Source organism: Dendropsophus ebraccatus, chromosome 12 (genome assembly GCF_027789765.1).
Source record: "Dendropsophus ebraccatus isolate aDenEbr1 chromosome 12, aDenEbr1.pat, whole genome shotgun sequence".
Taxonomy (NCBI): Eukaryota; Metazoa; Chordata; class Amphibia; order Anura; family Hylidae; genus Dendropsophus; species Dendropsophus ebraccatus.
Genome location: NC_091465.1, coordinates 86,920,406 through 86,941,772, shown reverse-complemented (window position 1 = coordinate 86,941,772; position 21,367 = coordinate 86,920,406). Strand labels below are relative to the sequence as shown.

Below are 21,367 nucleotides of genomic sequence, written 5' to 3'. Positions count from 1 at the left end.
CCCCTATCACACACACAGTATATCATCACTCCCATCATCCCTGACCCCAGGAGCTCACACTCTAATCTCCTATTACACACAGTGTATCATCACTCCCATCATTCTCCCTGACCCCAGGAGCTGACACTCTAATCTCCTATCACACACAGTGTATCATCACTCCCATCATCCCTGACCCCTGGAGCTCACACTCTAATCTCCTATGACACACAGTGTATTATCACTCCCATCATCCCTGACCCCAGGAGCTGACACTCTAATCTCCTATCACACACAGTGTATCATCACTCCCATCATCCCTGACCCCTGGAGCTCACACTCTAGTCCCAGTCTCACACTGGGGAGGAGACATGTAGACAGTGATGCATGTGTGTGGAGTGGGGGGAGGCAGGAAGGACATACCAGTAAGAGGTGTCATCCTGGCTGGCATCTGTCTCTGTGTACATAGTGCGGGTTTCGTAGACATGGTGGTTAGTCTGGAGGTGACAGCCGGCTGAGATGTGGCACCCCGGTGTGAATGGATTGGGGGAGGGGAAGTATTCAATATAATAGGTCTACTGAACATGTGGGGTCCACCTGGACATCAACATGACTGCAGCAATGGGAATCACAGGACAGTATAATATAGTATAGTGCTATAATGCAGTGCCATCACAGGTAGGGTAGTATAAGGTGTGTGATCACATGTCATTATATCAGTAATGTCATTCAGGGGGCGGGGCTGTGACTCCCTCTCTATACACATGATATACAGAGGGCAGGGCAGTTACTGCCTCTCTATACGCATGATATACAGGGGGCGGGGCTGTGACTAGCTCCCTATACACAGGATATACAGGGGACGGGGCTGTGACTCCCTCTCTATACACATGATATACAGGGGGCGGGGCTGTGACTCCCTCTCTATACACATGATATACAGAGGGCAGGGCAGTTACTGCCTCTCTATACGCATGATATACAGGGGGCGGGGCTGTGACTAGCTCCCTATACACAGGATATACAGGGGACGGGGCTGTGACTCCCTCTCTATACACATGATATACAGGGGGCGGGGCTGTGACTACCTATACACAGGATATACAGGGGACGGGGCTGTGACTCCCTCTCTATACACATGATATACAGAGGGCAGGGCTGTGACTAGCTCCCTATACACAGGATATACAGGGGACGGGGCTGTGACTACCCCTCTATACACAGGATATACAGGGGGCAAGGCTGTGACTAGCTCCCTATACACATGATATACAGGGTTATCGGGGGGAGGGGGGTTGGGGGGACCATTATATTACTATTATATCAGTGATGTCATCCGGAGGGCGGATCCTGTCTGATCACAGTGTCATTATATTACTATTATATCAGTGATGTCATCCGGGGGGCGGATCCTGTCTGATAACAGTGTCATTATATTACTATTATATCAGTGATGTCATCCGGGGGGGCGGATCTTGTCTGATCGCAAGGGTCATTATATTACTATTATATCAGTGATGTCATCTGGGGGGCGGATCCTGTCTGATCGCAAGGGTCATTATATTACTATTATATCAATGATGTCATCCGGGGGGCGGATCCTGTCTGATCGGCGGGTCATTATATTACTATTATATCAATGATGTCATCCGGGGGGCGGATCCTGTCTGATCGCAGTGTCATTATATTACTATTATATCAGTGATGTCATCCGGGGGGCAGATCCTGTCTGATCGACGGGTCATTATATTACTATTATATCAGTGATGTCATCCGGGGGGCGGATCCTGTCTGATCGCAGTGTCATTATATTACTATTATGTTGTCGTGCAGTTGGTCAAGGAGTGTAACTCCAGCGTCCAGTCCATGAAGAGAACTGAGGAGCTCATTCATCTCAATAAGAAGATTCACTTTGAAAGTAAGGTGAGAAAAGGAACGTGCTGTAGGCTGAATGTGGCCGTGATCACCTCCTGTGCTGTCATTCATCATCATCATTGACCTATGATGTCATAGAGTGCCCAGAAACCTCCTATGGTGAAACTGATGAGCTGTCACATTACTGAGCATTGGGACCTTATACCTTTGTCTCCCTGTAGATTTTCCCGCTGATCTCGCAGTCTCGCTGGCTGGTGAAGCACGGAGAACTGACAGAACTGGACATGCAGATTCCGAACACTGCGGGATCGCGCTTTAAACTCTGCCCGAAACCGGTGTATCTGCATCTGTTCAATGACTGCCTCCTGCTCTCCAGGAAGAAAGAGTGAGTGCCGCACCCACACAATACAATATATAACTGACCCCAGGCTTCTCATATACCAGTATTTAGAGGAGCTATAGTAATACCTCGGTTCCTGAACACTTGCTATCCGAACAAAATCAGGGGCGATAACTGAACTTAAAGGATGTTTTAAGGAATTTTAAGGCTGAGACGCAGCTTTAGCATATACACAATGGAGAGGGCTGGAAGCAGTCGGCTCCATTCATAGTGTTGTGGTGGTGCTGGGTTGCTGTACCTCAGTTCTCTTGCATTAACCCAAGGCGACCACATTGGGCAGAGATATCTGCACCTGGTCGCGTTCATTGTGTACAGCTGATCAGTGAGGTTACTAGGTGTCAGCAGTTCATTGATCAGACATTGATGGCTCCCGAGGAGCAGCCATCAATGTAAAACCCCTTTAAAGGGGTTATCCAGCGCTACAAAAACATGGCCACTTTTCCCCCAACTGTTGTCTCCAGTTCAGGTGCAGATTGCAATTAAGCTCCATTTACTTCAATGGAACTGAGTTTCAAAACCTCACCCAGACAACAGTAGGGGGAAAGTGGCCATGTTTTTGTAGCGCTGGATAACCCCTTTAAGATACTTCCTTTTCTACAGTGACCTACACAGCGTTATGCACAGTCAATGCTCTGACCCAGATGGGATCCGCTAATCGTCTTACTCACACTCCAATGAGAGGGAAGGTCATGTGATATGTTGCATCCTGTCATATGCGTGTCGCTGTGGAGCCCCTCAGAGTGAAACTGTTGGATAAACAGGGGAGGGAGGGGGGGTTATAGATTTCATCTTACTCCTTTGCTCAGGTTCATAAATAGGTAAAGAGCTAAAAGTAGCACAAGGCGTAATCTGTGACGTGAGCGTTCGGCCTCGGTGTCCCCTGCAGGCCCAGGTTGCTAAGCAACAGCTAAAAATACCCTAAAAATGATAATATAAATAATTCAGTGACTTTCTAAGGAAAATGGATGGCATGGGATAAAGTAATATTGGGGGACCTGGATCTATGATCTATGTTGATGCTGCTCTTCTTCATGGTTAGATGACTGCCCCGAGGTCAGTGTTGATGCTGCTCCTCTTTATGGTTAGATGACTGCCCCGGGGGTCAGTGTTGGTGCTGCTCCTATTCATGGTTAGATAACTTCCCCAGGGTCATTGTTGGTGCTGCTCCTATTCATGGTTAGATAACTGCCCCATGGTCAGTGTTAGTACTGCTCCTTCTCATGGTTAGATGACTGCCCCAGGGGTCAGTGTTGATGCTGCTCCTTCTCATGGTTAGATGACTGCCCCAGGGGTCAGTGTTGGTGCTGCTCCTTCTCATGGTTAGATGACTGCCCGGGGGTCAGTGTTGGTGCTGCTCCTATTCATGGTTAGATAACTGCCCCATGGTCAGTGTTAGTACTGCTCCTTATCATGGTTAGATGACTGCCCCAGGGGTCAGTGTTGGTGCTGCTCCTTCTCATGGTTAGATGACTGCCCGTGGGTCAGTGTTGGTGCTGCTCCTCTTCATGGTTAGATGACTGCCCCGGGGTCAGTGTTGGTGCTGTTGCTCTTCATGGTTAGATGACTGCCCCGGGGTCAGTGTTGGTGCTGTTGCTCTTCATGGTTAGATGACTGCCCTGGGGTCAGTGTTGGTGCTCTTGTTCTTCATGACTAGATGACTGCCCTGGGGGTCAGTGTTGGTGCTTTTGTTCTTCATGACTAGATGACTGCCCCGGGGGTCAGTGTTGGTGCTTTTGTTCTTCATGACTAGATGACTGCCCTGGGGGTCAGTGTTGGTGCTTTTGTTCTTCATGACTAGATGACTGCTCCGTTGGTCAGTGTTGGTGCTTTTGTTCTTCATGACTAGATGACTGCCCCGGGGGTCAGTGTTGGTGCTCTTGTTCTTCATGACTAGATGACTGCCCCGGGGGTCAGTGTTGGTGCTCTTGTTCTTCATGACTAGATGACTGCCCCGGGGGTCAGTGTTGGTGCTTTTGTTCTTCATGGTTAGATGACTGCCCCGGGGTCAGTGTTGGTGCTGTTGCTCTTCATGATTAGATAACTTCCCCAGGGTCAGTGTTAGTGCTGCTCCTTCTCATGGTTAGATGACTGCCCTGAGGTCAGTGTTTGTGCTGCTCCTATTCATAGTTAGATGACTGCCCGAGGGTCAGTGTTGGTGCTGCTCCTCTTCATGGTTAGATGTCTGCTCCGGGGTCAGTGTTGGTGCTGCTCTTCTTCATTGATAGATGACAGCTCCGGGGTCAGTGTTGGTGCTGCTCCTATTCATGGTTAGATGACTGCCCAGGGGTCATTGTTGGTGCTGCTCCTATTCATGGTTAGATGTCTGCTCCGGGGTCAGTGTTGGTGCTGCTCCTATTCATGGTTAGATGACGGCCTCTGAGTCAGTGTTGATGCTGCTCCTATTGATGTTTAGATGACTGCCCCAGGGTCAGTGTTGGTGCTGCTCCTCTTCATTGATAGATGACTGCCCCGGAGGTCAGTGTTGGTGCTGTTGCTCTTCATGGTTAGATAACTGCCCCAGGGTCAGTGTTGGTGCTGCTCCTCTTTATGGTTAAGGCCCTATTCCACAGGACGATTATCGTTTGCATAATCGTTAACGATTAACGATCTCAAATGAACGCTATTGCGAAAGACCTGCAAACGTTCACTCATTTCCATGGAACGATAATCGTTACTTATGATCGTAATTGCGATAGTTTTTCTTCGCTATTTATTCGCTATTGCGTTCGTATCTACTGCGAATGACCGAACGATGTCTTATTCAATGCGGATGATTTGCAAACGTTTTGCGAACGAGCAACGATAAAAATAGGTCCAAGTCTTATAAAGCGATCAACAATTTCTCGTTCGGTCGTTAATCGTTAACTGCATTTCAACCGAACGATTATCCTTTAGATTCGAACGATTTAACGATAATCTGAACGATAATCATCCGGTGAAATAGGGCCCTTAGATGTCTGCCCTCAGTGGTCAGTGTTGGTGCTGCTCCTCTTCATGGTTAGATGTCTGCCCCGGGGTCAGTGTTGGTGCTGCCCCTCATCATGGTTTCTTTCCAGTTTGCAGCTTTATGTTTGTGTTGTATCAGCTGATAGACTGTGTTTCTCCTCTTGGATGTTCTTTGCAGGTTGGGCCGCTTTGCTGTCTTTGCACATGCTCAGGTGTGTGACCTGAAGGTGACGGATCTGAGCTGGAAGCTGCAGGAGGTTCCTGGGGAAGTTTTCCATGTCCAGCTGTGCCACGAGCAGAAACCGAAACACCAGGTCCTACTGCGGGCGCAGAGCGAGTAAGTGAGGGTAGATAACACAGCGGGGATGGGGTAATATGAGGAATATCATGAGACACTGTTTAAAGTGCTTGGTATTGTCAGATATTGGACTGTTTAGCAAATTGGGTGTTGCTGTGGCCGCACCTAAGTAGGTGCCTACCTCAAAATGACAGTAAATATCTATACATAGAGGGTTTATTGTGTGCTGTCTGCTCCCTATACAATGATACAAGACACCATTGACCTCACCTTCTCTTAATGCAGGAGTCAGAAGCAGCGATGGATCTCAGCCATGTATCCCTCCAACCCACTTAGTGACCTTGAGAACCTGACAGAAAGTGAAGGTGAGGACGTGGGGAAGTTATCAGAGACTATTACCAGATAATGCCCCTTGTGATGTGACTGACAGAAGCCCTCGGAGGGCACTGATGGACTGTGTGGTATCTGGCTGTTATGTCGGTATACATGATGGGTTGGGTTCACACCAGCACTGAATTATCCATTGCTCTATTCCATCATTAGAGTGGTCTGATGCTGCTGAGACAGAACTCTGTTTCTGCATCCTCTTTGCCTGCACAGTCCATTATGCCAGCATTGTTGTTCCTCCTGGCCTGTGACGCTTGCCAGCCAGCCTGACGCTCTCCCACTGCTGACCCAAAATGGCTAATGTCTGAAGCCACCTGCCCTACTTCTCCGCCTGATTGACCACACCATTGCCCCCTCCCTGTCACCGTGCTGATTCTCCCGTTGATGACCTAGCCTGCTGACTACACTTATTTTGCCTGTTCTACAGTGCCTTGCACTGGGATTGTCAAGTTCTTGGGACCAGCCACTACTCACACTAGGACCATGCTTGTGGAGTGACCTGGTGTCCTCTGGCCACAGAAGTCCAGCATGCACACTCTGCAGAGGCAAAAACCTAGAGGGCTCTTAAGCCCCTATTACACGGGGCGACTGTGAGGAGCAAACAAGCACTGCCAGCTCCTCGTTCTCCGCTTGCTGCCGCCCCTATTACACGCTTCGGCAGTGCAGGAGGGGCGGTGGGCCCGCCTAATGGTTCATGTTGGCTGATCATTGCCTATTACACGAGGCGATTATCGCCCATAACGACCAATATCGTCCGAATACGGACGATAATCGTTCAGTGAAATAGGGCCTTTAGACTCCTCTCTCTGGCGTAGTCCAAAGTCAGCGTTTCAGTAACACATCAGGTCCACATTCGCTGCCCGTCACAAGCAGAACAATGTCAGATAATGACGCTGGTGGCTTCCATGCGTACAACACAATCTTGGTCCCTGATAGACCCCTCCAGAAGCTGAGCACCAAATAAATACCCTGTGGGCTTTGGCTGGGTGCCATATGTCTGTTTCTTACTGCTGCATTGTAATTAATAAAAGTGAATGTGATTGTGCTGCGACCTGCAAGTTGCTGCAACAGCTGCGCAACCCTATAGACTTTCATTCAGTGGCGGACATATCACTTGTGCAGCCGATTCAGCTGCACAGGGGCCCAGGCCAACAGAGGGGCCCAGCATGCTTGAGCTTCAGCCTAGCGGGACCCTCCACTGCCCCAGGCTCCGCCACATAGGATGAAATGTATTGTCCTGCCACCCGCGGCCTGCCAGCACGAAGATGCCGGTGCATCTCACACATTGCCCACCCCACATACCGCACTCCTCTTTTGGATACTTGGGCCACGGCTGGCAGCCTGGAGGGCCACTGGGGGGTGGGGGGGACAGGTGGGGTATTGTGTGGGGATGGGGGCAGCCAGGAATGTGATGTCATGGTTTGCTTATGGGGGGGCCCAGGCAAGTTTTCATTGCACAGGGGCCCTATGCAGTCTGTTTCCGCCCTGCTTTCATTGGCAGTGATGCAACATGACGGCAAATACTGGCAGCAACCTAATGACTGTGGAGCCATAGACGGTGTGTGGAGCCTGAAAGACACAACACTAACCCTTTCCCCAATATGACGTCCAGGGACGTCATGAAAATCAGTGCCATTCTGCATCATGACGTCCCTGGACGTCATGGTTTCTCTGCCTCCCCCCACTGTCCCTAGCAGAGATCGGGCAGCAGGAAGAGGCTGCTGCCACTGCCCGGAGGGGAGCCGTGCTCCTCCTGGACAGTTAACCCCATAAACGCCGCGGTCATTGCGACCGCAGCGTCTATGGAGAGTTTCTGTGTCTCCCGCAGATCGGGCGGCAGGAGGAGGCTGCAGCACATTGCCTCCTCCTGCCGCCACTGCCATCATCCTCCGGTCCGTCTCCGGGTGTCCCCCAAACTGTCCTCTCTGTGCTCTCCCTCCCCATGCCCTCCCTCTCTCTCCCCATGCCCTCCCTCTCTCTCCCCATGCCCTCCCTCGTTCATTCACTATATAATGCATTACAGCACACATCATGCACTGTAATGCATTATATATATATATATATATATATATATATATATATATATCTGCAATTGTTATAAAAAATAACACACACACACACACACAAATAAATAAATTCATAAACAAATAAATTAAAACAAATTAAAAAATTAATTAAATAAATACATTAAATAAATAATTAAATATACATATTCTTCATCCCTCCTTTATAAATGATCCCCTATAAATAAGGTACACATATTTTGTATTGCCGCGTCCATAATGACCCTGTCTATTAACCCGTTACATTAATTATCCCACCCGATGAACGCCATAAAAAAATAAACAAAAAACTAACCAAAATGAAAATTTTTAGTAAATCCCGCCCCCTATAAAATATAGAAAAAAGCTATCAAACCGATATATGTACCCAAAAAGGTGTATCACTAAATATGTCAGCTTATGCCGCAAAACAAAATCCCTCACGTAACTCCATTTGCGAAAAAAGAAAAATATTACCGCTGTTACAATATGCAAGACACAAACAGTATGTATAGAATAAATGTCATAAAATAGAACAAAAGCGATATAAAATGGATATCACTGTAATTGTACCGACCTGACAAATAACAATAGCATGTCATATGTGACGTATAGTAAACAGCATACAAAAAAAAATGATGAACAACACCTGCTAAATTGTGTTTTTTATTCCTACCACCTCATTAAAAAATAAATAAATATTGATCAGGGTGTCACATGCCCCCCCGAATGGTACCGATAGAAACTTCAACTTGTCTTACACAAATATTTTGGCACCACAAGACCTCTGTGACATGGTATAATGGCTAAAAAAAAACTGAAATAAAAAAAGGCCCCAAAGTTCACCAGGTCTCTGTCATGTCTGCGGCTTGTGGTTGATTCAGGTGACGCACTGCGGCCACATATGGGGGATTTCTAGAAACATTGGAATAAGGAGAATGAATAGTGAGTTCCATTTCTCAGTTAGTATTTGCTGTGTTAGAGTAAAAAATAGAATAAAATAGAATATCTGCCAAAAAAAAAGAAAATTTTAAATTTCCCCTCCAACTTGCTTAAATCTCTGCGAAACACCTAAAGGGTTAATAAACTTATGGAATGTTACTTTGAATACTTTGAGGGGTGCAGTTTTTACAGTGGAGGGATTTACGGGGATAACTATAATACAGGCCCCACAAATCCACTTCAGAACTGAACTGGTCCCTAATAAAATCTGAATTTGACATTTTCCTGAAAATTTTTAAAATCACTGCAAAATTTCAAAGCCCTCTAACATCCTAAAAAGTAAAAGGACATTCACCAAATGACATCACCATAAAGCAGACATGTTGTAGATGTTGCATTAATAAAAAGATCATGTGACATGACTATCTTTCTTAGGAAAAGAGAATTTTGAATATGAAGGATTGTAAATTTTGTCTAATTTTTGCGCAAATGTGTTTTTTATAAAAAACTACTGAGTGTATCAACCAAAGTATACCACAAACATAAAGAGGAATATGTCACGAAAAAAAATCTCAGAATAACTGTGATGCCCTGGGCATTAAGGCCAAAATAGGCTGCGGAGGCAAGGGGTTAATCCTGTGTCTGCTCCTCCTGAGGCCCCAAATAAAAGGCCTGGAGTTCTCCTGCTCCCCCATAATAACATATCAACTCTCTCTACCTCCAGATGCCCCACAAGTGCAGTGCATCAAAGGTTACACCGCCCAAGAGCACGACGAGCTGACCCTGGAGAAAGCCGACATCCTCCGCCTCACCGCCAAGACCAGCGATGGTAAGAAGGAGGCAGTGTACTCACTGATCACAGCAGATCTGCTACTTTTTCAGCCTCAAGGACACAAATTATTTTTCATGTTTTAACCCCTTATTTTGAAACTCTTTTCTGCCGATGTAACTGTATAAAGGCACCATATCAGGTCACCATATAACGGTACCATATCAGGTCACCATATAACAGCACCATATCAGGTCACCATATAACAGCACCATATCAGGTCACCATATAATGGTACCATATCAGGTCACCATATAACAGCACCATATCAGGTCACCATATAACGGTACCATATCAGGTCACCATATAACAGCACCATATCAGGTCACCATATAATGGTACCATATCAGGTCACCATATAACGGTACCATATCAGGTCACCATATAATGGTACCATATCAGGTCACCATATAACAGCACCATATCAGGTCACCATATAATGGTACCATATCAGGTCACCATATAACAGCACCATATCAGGTCACCATATAACAGCACCATATCAGGTCACCATATAAAGGCACCATATCAGGTCACCATATAATGGTACCATATCAGGTCACCATATAACAGCACCATATCAGGTCACCATATAACAGCACCATATCAGGTCACCATATAATGGTACCATATCAGGTCACCATATAACAGCACCATATCAGGTCACCATATAATGGTACCATATCAGGTCACCATATAACAGCACCATATCAGGTCACCATATAATGGTACCATATCAGGTCACCATATAACAGCACCATATCAGGTCACCATATAACAGCACCATATCAGGTCACCATATAATGGTACCATATCAGGTCACCATATAACAGCACCATATCAGGTCACCATATAATGGTACCATATCAGGTCACCATATAACAGCACCATATCAGGTCACCATATAACAGCACCATATCAGGTCACCATATAATGGTACCATATCAGGTCACCATATAACAGCACCATATCAGGTCACCATATAATGGTACCATATCAGGTCACCATATAACAGCACCATATCAGGTCACCATATAATGGTACCATATCAGGTCACCATATAACAGCACCATATCAGGTCACCATATAACAGCACCATATCAGGTCACCATATAATGGTACCATATCAGGTCACCATATAACAGCACCATATCAGAGCACCATATAACGCCACCATATCAAAAAACTTATTCCATTATTTTGGGAGGATAATAAAGGATTCTACTTGTATAGAAATAACCTGACAACTTTAGATATTAGGTGTGTATTATACCTTTATATACTTATATTCTTGTATATAGTGGGCAGTACTATATCAGTTATATTCCTGTATATAGGGGGCAGTATTATAGTAGTATATTCCTGTATATAGGAGCAGTATTATAGTAGTATATTCTTGTATATAGGAGCAGTATTATAGTTGTTATATTCCGGTATATAGGAGCAGTATTATAGTAGTTATATTCCTGTATATAGGGGGCAGTATTATAGTAGGTATATTCCTGTATATAGGAGCAGTATTATAGTAGGTATATTCTTGTATATAGGAGCAGTATTATAGTAGTTATATTCCTGTATATAGGAGCAGTATTATAGTAGTTATATCCCTGTATATAGGAGCAGTATTATAGTAGGTATATTCCTGTGTATAGGAGCAGTATTATAGTAGTATATTCCTGTATATAGGAGCAGTATTATAGTAGGTATATTCCTGTGTATAGGAGCAGTATTATAGTAGTTATATCCCTGTATATAGGAGCAGTATTATAGTAGTTATATTCCTGTATATAGGAGGCAGTATTATAGTAGTTATATTCCTGTATATAGGATCAGTATTATAGTAGTTATATTCCTGTATATATGAGCAGTATTATAGTAGGTATATTCTTGTATATAGGAGCAGTATTATAATAGTTATATTCCTGTATATTGGAGCAGTATTATAGTAGGTATATTCCTGTATATAGGAGCAATATTATAGTAGTATATTCCTGTATATAGGAGCAGTATTATAGTATATTCCTGTATATAGGAGCAGTATTATAGTAGTTATATTCCTGTATATAGGGGGCAGTATTATAGTAGTATATTCCTGTATATAGAAGCAGTATTATAGTAGTTATATTCCTGTATATAGGAGCAGTATTATAGTAGTTATATTCCTGTATATAGGAGCAGTATTATAGTAGTTATATTCCTGTATATAGGAGCAGTATTATAGTAGTTATATCCCTGTATATAGGAGCAGTATTATAGTAGGTATATTCCTGTGTATAGGAGCAGTATTATAGTAGTATATTCCTGTATATAGGAGCAGTATTATAGTAGGTATATTCCTGTGTATAGGAGCAGTATTATAGTAGTTATATCCCTGTATATAGGAGCAGTATTATAGTAGTTATATTCCTGTATATAGGAGGCAGTATTATAGTAGTTATATTCCTGTATATAGGATCAGTATTATAGTAGTTATATTCCTGTATATATGAGCAGTATTATAGTAGGTATATTCTTGTATATAGGAGCAGTATTATAATAGTTATATTCCTGTATATTGGAGCAGTATTATAGTAGGTATATTCCTGTATATAGGAGCAATATTATAGTAGTATATTCCTGTATATAGGAGCAGTATTATAGTATATTCCTGTATATAGGAGCAGTATTATAGTAGTTATATTCCTGTATATAGGGGGCAGTATTATAGTAGTATATTCCTGTATATAGAAGCAGTATTATAGTAGTTATATTCCTGTATATAGGAGCAGTATTATAGTAGTTATATTCCTGTATATAGGAGCAGTATTATAGTAGTTATATTCCTGTATATAGGAGCAGTATTATAGGAGTTATATCCCTGTATATAGGGAGCAGTATTATAGTAGTATATTCCTGTATATAGGAGCAGTATTATAGTAGTTATATTCCTGTATATAGGAGCAGTATTATAGTAGTTATATTCCTGTATATAGGAGCAGTATTATAGGAGTTATATCCCTGTATATAGGGAGCAGTATTATAGTAGTATATTCCTGTATATAGGAGCAGTATTATAGTAGTTATATTCCTATATATAGGAGCAGTATTATAGTAGTTGTATTCCTGTATATAGGAGCAGTATTATAGTAGTTATATTCCTTTATATAGGAGCAGTATTATAGTAGGTATATTCCTGTATATAGGAGCAGTATTATAGTAGTTATATTCCTTTATATAGGAGCAGTATTATAGTAGGTATATTCCTGTATATAGGAGCAGTATTATAGTATATTCCTGTATATAGGAGCAGTATTATAGTAGTTATATTCCTGTATATAGGAGCAGTATTATAGTAGTTATATTCCTGTATATAGGGGGCAGTATTATAGTAGGTATATTCCTTTATATAGGAGCAGTATTATAGTAGGTATATTCCTGTATATAGGAGCAGTATTATAGTAGTTATATTCCTGTATATAGGAGCAGTATTATAGTAGTTATATTCCTGTATATAGGAGCAGTATTATAGTAGTTATATTCCTGTATATAGGAGCATTATTATAGTAGGTATATTCTTGTATATAGGGGCAGTATTATAGTGGTTATTCTTGTATATGGGGAAAGCTAGCAAAGAGGGCAAAGAAGGTTAAGAAGAAATGAAACCTGAGTGTATTATGAAGTATGATGGGAGAGACACTAATAACATTCCAGTGAATATTGAGAAGCTGCAGTGTTGCTGCTGTCCTAGCTTGACGTTTACATGACTTTGTCTCCTTGCCTGGGGCAATCCGTAACGTGTAACTTATCTATTGGCAGGATGGATGGAAGGTATTCGACTTTCAGACGGGGAGAGGGGCTGGGTGCCAGCAACTCATGTGGAGGAAATCACCAATAAGAACGCTCGGCTGCGCAATCTGAGGGAGAACAAAAGAATTAAGCATGCCACCAGCAAACTGGAGAGGAAGCCCCCGTAGTCTGGAGACCACTCACTGACATGGTCCCATGGGGGTCGTGGTCCGCACATAGAACATTTCAATGTCCTGTACATTTCAGCTGTCTTCCTGTAGTTGTACTGTCCCCGTGTTTGTTCATGGGGCCCCCAATGTGTTTGAAGCCCCCATACCTTGGTGGGGATAAAGAAGAGGCCTTTGTACCTGTCACACAGGACTGCTGCAATAAACTTCCCCCGATCCAAGGAAGGAAAAAGTAACCTGGTCCTCCCAGAAGTCACCATGTTATACTACCTGAGGACTACTTTCCCATTGTCCTCCCTAGAAGTGAACCAGACGCCACCTGTTTGGGATCACTGGACAAGAAGACCTGTAGCACGATAGTGACAAAAGTGCCAAGAACTTGCCAGTACCACAAGGATGAAATATTCCGGCCATGTTGGGTGGGCTGAACCCCCCGAGAGAGACGCCATAATAATGTAATATAATTAGCAGGACATGATGAGTCTCCTTAGACCACAAGATGTGGGACGGCCGCAGAGAACTTTGTACATAGCTCCACATTGCCGTGTAATTAAATCTCATTCACAGCAGTCTTTATGTGGTTTTTATTGTTACTGTACCTCATCCGCGGCGCTGTCTATATTGTGTGTGGATGGGTGTGCAACGAGCGCTACCTGTCATATTTATATAGTAATAATACAGTAACTCTAACATCCAGAGATGAAACTCACTGCAGAAAGGTAGGAGATTCCTATCGAGAATATAATGTACTGAAGCTTCAAGGTGACGCAGAACCCCGGCTGCTCGACATTCACATTATCAGGGACACTGCGGCTCTATCAGACTGGAGGGTGATCAGCAATGGTAATGAACACCGGAAATAGTCCCAGCATAGACCTGCACTGTGCTCATGCACAATATAGACTATGACTTATCATCAAACACATGTAACTGTGTACTGTCCCCACACTCATTCTTCCAAACAAATGACGACCTATATACAATACTGACCATCTGGGGTAAGAAAGTTCTAACAAATTCCCACAGATACCCCCTCCCCCCCTTTACCCACCACTCAGCCTAGCACTAAACCCCAGCCCCAGGTGCAAATAAAACATATATAATGTATACAATATAAACAAAGACAAGTACTATACGCTAACGTATGAAAAAATTATATATAATGCACTATACAAACCCAACAATTATGGGGCTTCTCAGCTCCACACACCCCAAAAGCCCAAGTTCTGCACCTGCACGCCCTACATTTTAGTATCTCTACAGCACAAAGCAAAAGACTATTGTGTCAGGAGAGAAGAGGCAGGCGTAAGGGCCTTTCACACGGGCCGATTATTGTGCACAATAAGCGTTAAACTGTTCGCATTTGAGTGATAATCTTCTGGTGTAAACGCAGCAATGATCAAAATACAAACCAGAAATGACTCGAATGTCGCTGATCACATCTTAAGAGTCGACCTCAAAATCATTGTTAATCGTTCAAAAGTGTTAACACTCATCGTTCACAGTATAAAGATACCAACAAAATTATGAATATTCACAGTATATATATGAAAATCCCCAAAGGACTGCCTTATTTCCACTTCTTCCAAGAGAGACGAATTGAGCTTCCAGTAGCCTCTACCCATTCGGGGGGTCTGCTCAGCCTCCCGCATCTCTGGAGAGGAAATGTATAGTAGGGTTTGGTATCGGTCTGCAAGATCAGAGAGAACAGCTGAAAGTTACTTTGGTATCTGGAGAATAAGAGAAGATCTTACATCTCCCATTTTCTTATTCTTATTAGTACCACGCTTGTCCTCTACCCATTTCCCACTATGCTCATCTACAGTACATACATCATGTATTATACTCCAGAGCTGCACTCACTATTCTGCTGGTGAGGTCACTGTGTACATACATTACCGATCCTGAGTTACGTCCTGTATTATACTCCAGAGCTGCACTCGCTATTCTGCTGGTGGGGTCGCTGTGTACATTCATTACATTACCGATCCTGAGTTACGTCCTGTATTATACTCCAGAGCTGCACTCACTATTCTGCTGGTGGGGTCGCTGTGTACATTCATTACATTACCGATCCTGAGTTACGTCCTGTATTCTACTCCAGAGCTGCACTCGCTATTCTGCTGGTGGGGTCGCTGTGTACATTCATTGCATTACCGATCCTGAGTTACATCCTGTATTATACCCCAGAGCTGCACTCACTATTCTGCTGGTGAGGTCACTGTGTACATACATTACTGATCCTGTACCGATCCTGACTTACATCCAGTTTTGTACGTAATTCTGAAGGATTTCTCTAGTGAGAGGTTCTTAGCTTTCGAGCTCTCACTAAAAATACAGTGTAACATTTGCAAGTGAAAAACATACGGAAAGAGATCGCACTTCCAGAAATAACCAAGTTGTATGAGAATTTGAATAAATCCTGACCTCACCCTCCACTATCAATGGCTGAGCACTAGGGGGCAGTGTATGATCACCTAATGGTTTGAAGGATCAGGGATCAGCAGGACCAGACTCCTCTAGGACTTGGATTATTTCTACATACAGTATGTGTGGAGCGAATCTGTCAAAATGTTCGGATTCTGCAACGTTATCAGAACGAGTTCTCGGTGTTTGATTCAGGGAGTCTTAAAAAAACCATGGACACCGCCAAGGCCGTGTGATCAGCAGGATCTCACAACACAGTGTCTACATTTTGCTGTATTTCTCCTAGAACTGGTGAAAGGGTTAAATCCAGCACCTAAATGCTTTCCCTATTAGTCTCTGTTCACACCTCTTTCTTGTCCACGTTTACGACTCCAATACGTTCTACAACGCACGGGTGATGGATGCAAAAACACAGTCTGCACAAATCTAGCTAAAAAGCATGGGACAGAAAAACATGGCAAAATCTGTAAGAAAACATACGAGGCCGGTTCCTCCATAGAAGTCAATGGCTGCAGTAACAGGTATGTGTGTGAGGATAAAAGCCCGGTCTCCAGCCGTGTGCGGCCCCGTCCCAGGTCTTCATCTCAGCCGAGAAGCTGAGGTTACTTAATGTCAGAGCTGAGCTGCGGCCATCCCACCTGGAGGACAGGTAATGCTGAGCACCATGCTGCCAAACTGCTGATCCACAAGGTAACCTGCTGACAGGTCTCTATGGGGGTTGTGCAGACTGGAGAGGTCACTACTGGGGTTACCTGTGCTGGGAACGGCTCCATTGCTCTGGACGCTTCTTACTGATGATAAAGGTGTGACCCATTTATAAAGACTTGTGCTCCCTGGTAAAGGGGTTATCCAGTGCTACAAAAACATGGCCACTTTCTTTCAGAGACAACACGACTCTTGTCTCCAGATCAGTTGTGGTTTGTAATTAAGCTCCATTCACTTCAATGGAACCGAGCAGCAAAACGCCGCCTAAACTGGAGAGAGGTGGGGCTCTCTGGAAGAAAGTGGCCATGTTTTTGTAGCGCTGGATAACCCCTTTAAATCTGCCCCAGAGAATACTGATCAGAGAAGATTACTGGGAGTCTGTATGAAGCGATGTCCTCTTGTAGCAGTGGCTAGATACATCCACCAGAGGGAGCTGTATACTCACACTAAACCAGTGCCACATCCAAACCTGGTGTGATATGTATACCCCCTTCCCAACCTGTACATACCCACACAGTGCTAGTCCTGTATGCTGGGTGTAAAAAAAAATTATATATTGTGCACACACCGTACAGTATCACCTCTCTTGCCTTGTATGTATAGAGACTGCAGAGCACAACTGTTCCTGTCGTGGTAGATGTTATGCTCTCTCATGTTGGTGTAGTTCCCAGTGAATCCTCTAGAGGGTGATATATGTGAATTGTAAATCTGCAGTAGAATTCTGGGTTGATTAACGTGAAGGATCAAAGTATTTTAGGAACAATTCTATTGCCAATCCAGAATATATATATATATATATACACACACACACACCGTGGTACCTTGGTTTAAGAGCTCTTTGTGTAACAAAATTGTGGCTTGGTGTAAGAGCATTGCTTTGATGTAAGAGCTCCGGGTACTGGGTGGGAGCGTGAGTCGGGGGAGGGGCATGGTCTGCATAGCGGGGTCTACAGCCCTGTACTCTGACCCAGGAAGTCTCCCTCACCTTCCAAATCATAGCAGATCCACTTCAGGCTGGGGCTTACATCAGGGGACAGGACTGTGAAGGTAATCGCTCCATAGCTGTAACCCCTCTCTCCCCGGACAGAGAGCGCTGCATGTATGTGCCCACATCTGCCCTGCTTATTCCTTTATGCTCCCTGCAGTCTGTCAGTCCTGATTGGTCCAGGCTGAGCACACACCCCTTCTCCATTGCTGTCATGTGACCACACAGACCTCTGACAGCAGCCTTGCTTCTCTACTCTAGCCTGTTGTACTACACTACTGCATTATGGGGATCTGCAGCTCCATCCTGTATCTACAAACTGCTGCAGTGTTATCAGGGTTATACAGTTCCTATACATTATATACCACATGCTTCTATACTGTACAGTAACTTATATATCACATATCCTGCTGCTGTGTTATCAGGGTTATACAGTTACTATACATTATACACCACATGCTGCTATACTGTACAGTAACTTATATATCACATATCCAGCTGCTGTGTTATCAGGGTTATACAGTTACTATACATTATATACCACATGCTGATTGCTATACTGTACAGTAACATATATATCACATATCCAGCTGCAGTGTTATCAGGGTTATGCAGTTACTATACATTATACACCACATGCTGATTGCTATACTGTACAGTAACATATATCACATATCCAGCTGCTGTGTTATCAGGGTTATACAGTTACTATACATTATACACCACATGCTGCTACACTGTACAGTAACTTATATATCACATATCCAGCTGCTGCTGTGTTATCAGGGTTATACAGTTACTATACATTATATACCACATGCTGCTATACTGTACAGTAACTTATATATCACATATCCAGCTGCTGTTATCAGGGTTATACAGTTACTATACATTATACACCACATGCTGATTACTATACTGTATAGTAACTTATATATCACATATCCAGCTGCTGTGTTATCAGGGTTATGCAGTTACTATACATTATATACCACATGCTGCTATACTGTACAGTAACATATATCACATATCCAGCTGCTGTGTTATCGGGGTTATACAGTTACTATACATTATACACCACATGCTGATTGCTATACTGTACAGTAACTTGTATATCACAGATTCAGCTGTTTCTCATTGTCCCATCTCTTCTACATGTTGTTCAGAATAAATAATCAGTATACTTGGGGTGTGGAACCAATTGTCTGCATATGAGTGATTTCTTATGGGAAGATTTGCTTTGGTTTAAGAGTGGATTTGGATTAAAAGCACAGTCCCAGAACGAATTATACTCATAATCCAAGGCACCACTGTGTGTGTGTGTATGTATACATATAATTTTTTCTTCCCCCCCCCCCCCCTGTAGACGGGGGTGGAGGTGGATGGGTGGGGGACTCACAATACATTGCTATACATGCTTTCTGCCCCAGATATGGAGCTGTTCTGCAGAAAACGCTCTTATCCCGAGTCTCCTCCATCTGTGGAAGTGACGGTGAAGCGGTGCGCCTCCTGCCCTGAGGCCTGCAAACCCCAGGTGAACCTGCACCCATACCAGGAGCGGGGACTGCTGCCACGTTTATTCCGTCACCGGAAGTCCAGGAAGAGGGTTACTGGTGGGAAATGGAAATCTTATGATGATGTCACTTTACGCTCGATGACCTCACAGCAGCATGCGGCCCAGGACCCTACAGCAGGTAAGCTAAGAGGCAACGACCGGCAAGTGTGAAATTGTCACTGAGTGTTTTTTGTCTTTCCTTCATTGTGACCACTGTACTAGAATGAGGCAGGTTGTCACTCAGGTCCTTGGATCATGCCTGAGGGAATGCAGGTGACAATCCACGTCAGAGTTGTAGAGGTGTTTGAACTGGTGATTGTCACTAGAGCTGAGCGAACGTCAGGAAAGTGTCCTGGTTCTGCCACGTGGCTGAACTTGAATGTTCGGCATGAAACTCCGGCATGTGGAGAAGTTGGATGCTGCCCTAGAAAGTCCTGGAAAACACGGATACAGCCATAGGCTGTATCCATCTTTTCCTGGCAGCCCTAGGGGGGCATCCAATTTCCCCAGATGTCGGAGTTGAATGACGAACATTGGTCTCAATGTTCTGAAGTTCGCTCAGCTCTAGTTGCCACCCAGCTTTATAACAAACATAAATGGATTTCACCGAAATGCGAGTGTTTTGGGAGAAGCTCCACCAATAGACACTGGGGGGGGGGGGGGGGGTGGTCAGGGGGTCAGTTATAGTGCTCACAATTCTACCCTCCAAGCTACTGAGCTCACAGTCCCCCATGGGTTACAGGGAGAGCAGTCATTGTTGCACAGTGTATATAAGGGATTAGTGGGGATTAGTGTGGGGGTAACACACCTTATCGGGAGCGTAGGGGGATCAGTGGGATGAAACTAAAGAGGTGAAGGATGCTATGGCCGGATTATCCCCTGTGTAGAGATGTGGGGACACCAGTAGGCAAACACTAGAAGGAACCATGTAACAAACAGATTAATGTATGTATAACAATGAGCGGGTGCTCCATGCACAATGTCCACTCCAGAGGAGCGGCCTCCATTACACAAAGGTCACACTCCACCCTACAGCCCTTACAGAAAAGCACATGAGGAATCTCCTATTCTCTACATTCTCCATACGTTCAGCTATTCCTGGCATTATAAGTGGAGCTCACTCACTGGTTTTTAGTTTCCCTATTTGTGTCCCAATAATCACAACTGAGCTACGTATCAGGGTGGTTTGGGGATCTCCCCACTAGGAGGCACCCCTTGGCAACAGGTTTCCTTCCCCGCAGGGATATCTGGCTATTACGGTGTTTTGGGACTTGCAACTGAGGCCCCATGAACCCTTTTATTTTTTTGCATATACACTGGGCTTTTCGGTGGCAGAAACCAGAATTGTGAATGCAGCTCTGGATGTGGCAGAAGTATGAGACCTGATGTAACTCGGGGGCTAATCAAAGTAAAGCTCTGTTTCGGTCATGTTCATCAGCCTCTGCTTATCCTACAGGCTGGGAACAGCTCCTGAAATAAGCACAAAGTGCAACCGTATGCCCATACAGTGAGATGTCAGTGGTATAGATCAGCCATATTTACAGAGACTCTTGTTCAGGCAGAGCCCTGAGCACTTCAGTACAGAGACACGTCCAGCCTCCATATATACACAGATATTCTCCCCAAGAAACCTATGCACCAGTTTGGCCAACCTGTACAGTCCAATACTAAAACCAATATGGTCATGTACCTAAAGTAAAGCAATAGATTTACAAGATCACCTGGTAATATCTAGATTACACCCAGATGTAAAAGGTTTCCTTTGGGTTATATTCTCCCCAACAATCCTCTGTAGTCATGGGTGGAGTCTTGAAGTCTTGATTGTCCTTGGCCGGTTAAGAGGCTGAATGTACTCGTTGTCTGGAGGTATCTAAACCAGAAAGCTTGAACAGTTTTGTCCGTAATATCCTTCCAGGCGAATCTAAAGTCTTTAACAATCCCATCTACCTACCTCCTTTTTGTACGACTCCTCCAAGCGTTTCTTCTACGGGACCCCAAGACACAGAGGACGCAAAGACTGGTGTACAGGAGGCTCCTCCAGACA

At 44.2% G+C, this 21,367-nt stretch overlaps 1 protein-coding gene and 1 long non-coding RNA gene across 6 annotated transcripts in view; one reads left to right on the top strand and one right to left on the bottom strand.

The window, feature by feature from the left end:
• Window positions 1–14,212, top strand: part of ARHGEF19 (Rho guanine nucleotide exchange factor 19) — a 66,862-nt gene extending 52,650 nt beyond the window's left edge. The window contains exons 11-16 of the mRNA XM_069949076.1: window positions 1,813–1,902; window positions 2,076–2,239; window positions 5,379–5,537; window positions 5,784–5,863; window positions 9,594–9,698; window positions 13,494–14,212. Of these exons, the coding sequence (XP_069805177.1) occupies window positions 1,813–1,902; window positions 2,076–2,239; window positions 5,379–5,537; window positions 5,784–5,863; window positions 9,594–9,698; window positions 13,494–13,651 (756 nt within the window). The 3' untranslated portion in view covers window positions 13,652–14,212. The remainder of the gene's footprint in view (window positions 1–1,812; window positions 1,903–2,075; window positions 2,240–5,378; window positions 5,538–5,783; window positions 5,864–9,593; window positions 9,699–13,493) is intronic.
• Window positions 1–21,367, bottom strand: part of LOC138770140 (uncharacterized) — a 181,352-nt gene that overhangs the window by 111,725 nt on the left and 48,260 nt on the right. The window contains exon 5 of one of the 5 annotated variants that reach the window (XR_011359410.1): window positions 8,595–8,842. The exons of the other annotated variants lie outside the window; for them this stretch is intronic. This is a non-coding gene — a long non-coding RNA (uncharacterized lncRNA). Of the gene's footprint in view, window positions 1–8,594; window positions 8,843–21,367 lie in introns of those variants that run through there. 5 annotated transcript variants of the gene reach the window in all.